Here is a 2,709-nt window from a genome sequence, read left to right as displayed (position 1 = left end):
CCCTCAGCAGTGTACTTCATCGATCTGCCTGTTCTGCTCCCCACTCTGTCTCTGGTGAAGCCTCTCGCCCCTGAGCCTCTGGCCTGTACCCTAGTTCTGAGTGCACAAATAAATAAATCTTTAAAAAAATATATCTGAACATTAGAAATGTATTTTAGCACAATTAAAGAATTTCTTCCAAGTTCACCTCCGTAACAGACCATATCATAAACTTTCCACATTTATTACAGATCCCAGAATGAACTTAAAAAAAAAAAACACACACACACACAACAAACCTGTTTGAACAACAGCCTATGCAATGGCTATAAGAGACTTAGTCATTCCTGTATCTTTAAATAGCCAAGGTCCTCCTCAATCTGAGGGCCTTCAACTACTTCTCTCTAAGAATGATCTGTTCTAACTGCTCTCATTTTCCCACGCTCCCTGGATGCATTCCTGAGCTAGAGAATATTGACGCAGACTGTGGATACTTCCAGGATCACAAAAATGTCACTGTCAAACTGCACATCTGTTCCACCAGAAGTAGGACCCTATTCCTAGTATGAAACTCAGGACACCACAGAGACAATTTCTGATCTCTCTGCATACAAGACTGTTGTAAATGTCTCGCAAAGTATGAAATCTCACCATATACCAAGGCTATGGGCAACCAACAACAAATTTCATCTTCGATGCTTGGAAAACGCAAGTCTGGAAAAGTTCAGTTTCCGCATGGCTGTACACATGAACCTCTCTCAACAAATCACAAAAAATGGTCCAACATGTCTCTTGAAAGATTTCATTTCTGCTCCCTTAGCAGAAGACTGGGCACACAGATGAAATGCTGAGTGATTTACTCAATTAATAGATAACAACTGAAAACAAGTCTCACTTACTCATTCTCACTGGATATGGAAGAACTGGGAGAAGGTTCTTGGATGTGGCTTTTACAGGCAGGAAGTTTTGGGATAAATGTTTACAAAACATTAAGAGGATAATAGTTTCCCAAGAAAAAGAGACAGTAACTTACATGGGCCATCATTTAGAAATTCAAGAACTGGTCAGTCTTCTTCGGGGTTCACTTGCAGGGAGAAGCAGAGTTCACATAGGCCAGAGCTACAGAGAGGAGAAGGCTATGAGTCAGACAAACCTCAGAACGCCTAAAGATGCCTCTTCCCACCTCCGCTGCTCTTAATACACATACATACACACAAAAGAGATCTGAGGGAGTCTTGATAAATCTCACCGTTTTTCATAAAATTCTAAGGGGGGAGGGCAGTGCACGGGACTACGGTGATGACACACAGGGGATTTGGTGATAGGAAGCCCATGGGGGTTACAGCTGAGATGGAAAAAGGCACAAAATGGTGTAAAAATAAACTATCATATTAAAAAAAAATTGTAAGGCTACTAAGAGGCTGTATCACCCAAACCAGAATCTCCTTCCAAGCCTCCCTATCTGGATCCAGCACACGCAAGGATGACTGCCTTGAGCTTGGAGGGGGAAAAGCTCAATATACTAAAAAGAGCTGCTATGTTTTTACTGACATTTTAGCATTTCAGTTCCTAATATTGGAACCAACTCTAGGATCTAAGTGTGTTCACTGACACTCAGGCCCCTCATGACTTCCTTGTGCACAACTCCATTCCACACACACACTTCTGTGACAATTGTTCATTTTATAATGTTACCACCCATTGTTTTCAGAGCTCTGCTCAGAGATACAAAACGAACTGTTCACAGAAACACAAGAAGTCCGTTTCCAATGGAGATGCACACTTGTATGATCCTGAAGGGGCCTGAGTAGCAATTCATTGGCTAGAACATGCAGGAGAAGGAAGCCCATGTTCCAGTCCTACAGAACAGAAAACCAAACCTCCTTGATTGTGCTTTCTCCGCGGAGCTCTTTGCCTAAAATTTGGCAGGACAGGGGAGGACACCAAGCCTTTCCTGAGAGCCCAGCCCAACCAAGGTAGCTCACCCTACCACCACCTCGGCCCCAGCCCCACACAACTCTGAGGAGGGATGAGGGCCGCTGACCCTTCCGGATGGCCAGGGCCGGCATCAGAATGGGCCCCTGGGGTGGAACTCCTGTTCAGAAACCTGCAGCTGGACCCCTCAGGGAGATGTGAGTGCTCTTCGGAGCAGGAAAGCGCACAACTCACAGGAGTCACAGCATGGGCTAGGGGGTGAGATGAAGGCACATCTAGTTCCTTCTTTCCTTTTGAATTCTGGGGTCGTTCTTGCTCTTCCTCGCAGCCGCCCACCCCACTCACCCCTCACCAACCACCCAGCCCCACCTCTCCGTGTCTTCCAGCTCCACCCCTCCATCCTCCCCCCTCTTCCCTCTTTCCCCCTTAATGGTGAACCTTTAACTTGCACTAAGTCCGAGATTCATTCCCCGGTTTTTTGCCTGCGTGTGTAGTTACCTAGATCCCGTCGGGGCCTTTTAGTGGGGGGCTAGGAGGTATCTCCCTGGGGCTCAGATGCTAACTGGGAGCCGTTGTCCGCGGCCAGGGCCTCGCGGCCAGGGCAGAAGACGCAGCTCGGCCGCTCAGATCGGGGTCCGAGACCACCTCAGCACCCAATTCGGTCTCGCCAGCGCCATCGGCACCCGCAGGCCTCACCGGCGCCCCGAGGGCGGAGGCCACACCCGGCCGCAGGCGCCGTCACCCGCCGGCGTCCTCCAGCCTCCGAGGCCTGCAGTGCCCGGCGCTCCGCGGGGC

General features: G+C 48.7%; 1 protein-coding gene across 2 annotated transcripts in view; it reads right to left on the bottom strand.

Moving 5' to 3' along the window:
• The window catches only part of LOC101629937 (zinc finger protein 14 homolog), a 56,936-nt gene that overhangs the window by 18,547 nt on the left and 35,680 nt on the right, over positions 1-2,709 (bottom strand). The window contains exons 1-2 of one of the 2 annotated variants that reach the window (XM_012730514.1): positions 2,413-2,703; positions 1,013-1,098 (exon numbers count right to left, since the gene is read on the bottom strand). The exons of the other annotated variant lie outside the window; for it this stretch is intronic. Coding sequence (XP_012585968.1) covers positions 1,013-1,024 — 12 coding nt within the window. The 5' untranslated portion in view covers positions 1,025-1,098; positions 2,413-2,703. Of the gene's footprint in view, positions 1-1,012; positions 1,099-2,412; positions 2,704-2,709 lie in introns of those variants that run through there. 2 annotated transcript variants of the gene reach the window in all.

This window comes from Condylura cristata, unplaced genomic scaffold, assembly GCF_000260355.1.
Source record: "Condylura cristata isolate star-nosed mole 26May11 unplaced genomic scaffold, ConCri1.0 scaffold00028, whole genome shotgun sequence".
In the NCBI taxonomy this organism is placed as follows: Eukaryota; Metazoa; Chordata; class Mammalia; order Eulipotyphla; family Talpidae; genus Condylura; species Condylura cristata.
Note: the sequence above shows the minus strand (reverse complement) of the source record. Positions and strands in the feature narration are given on the sequence as shown.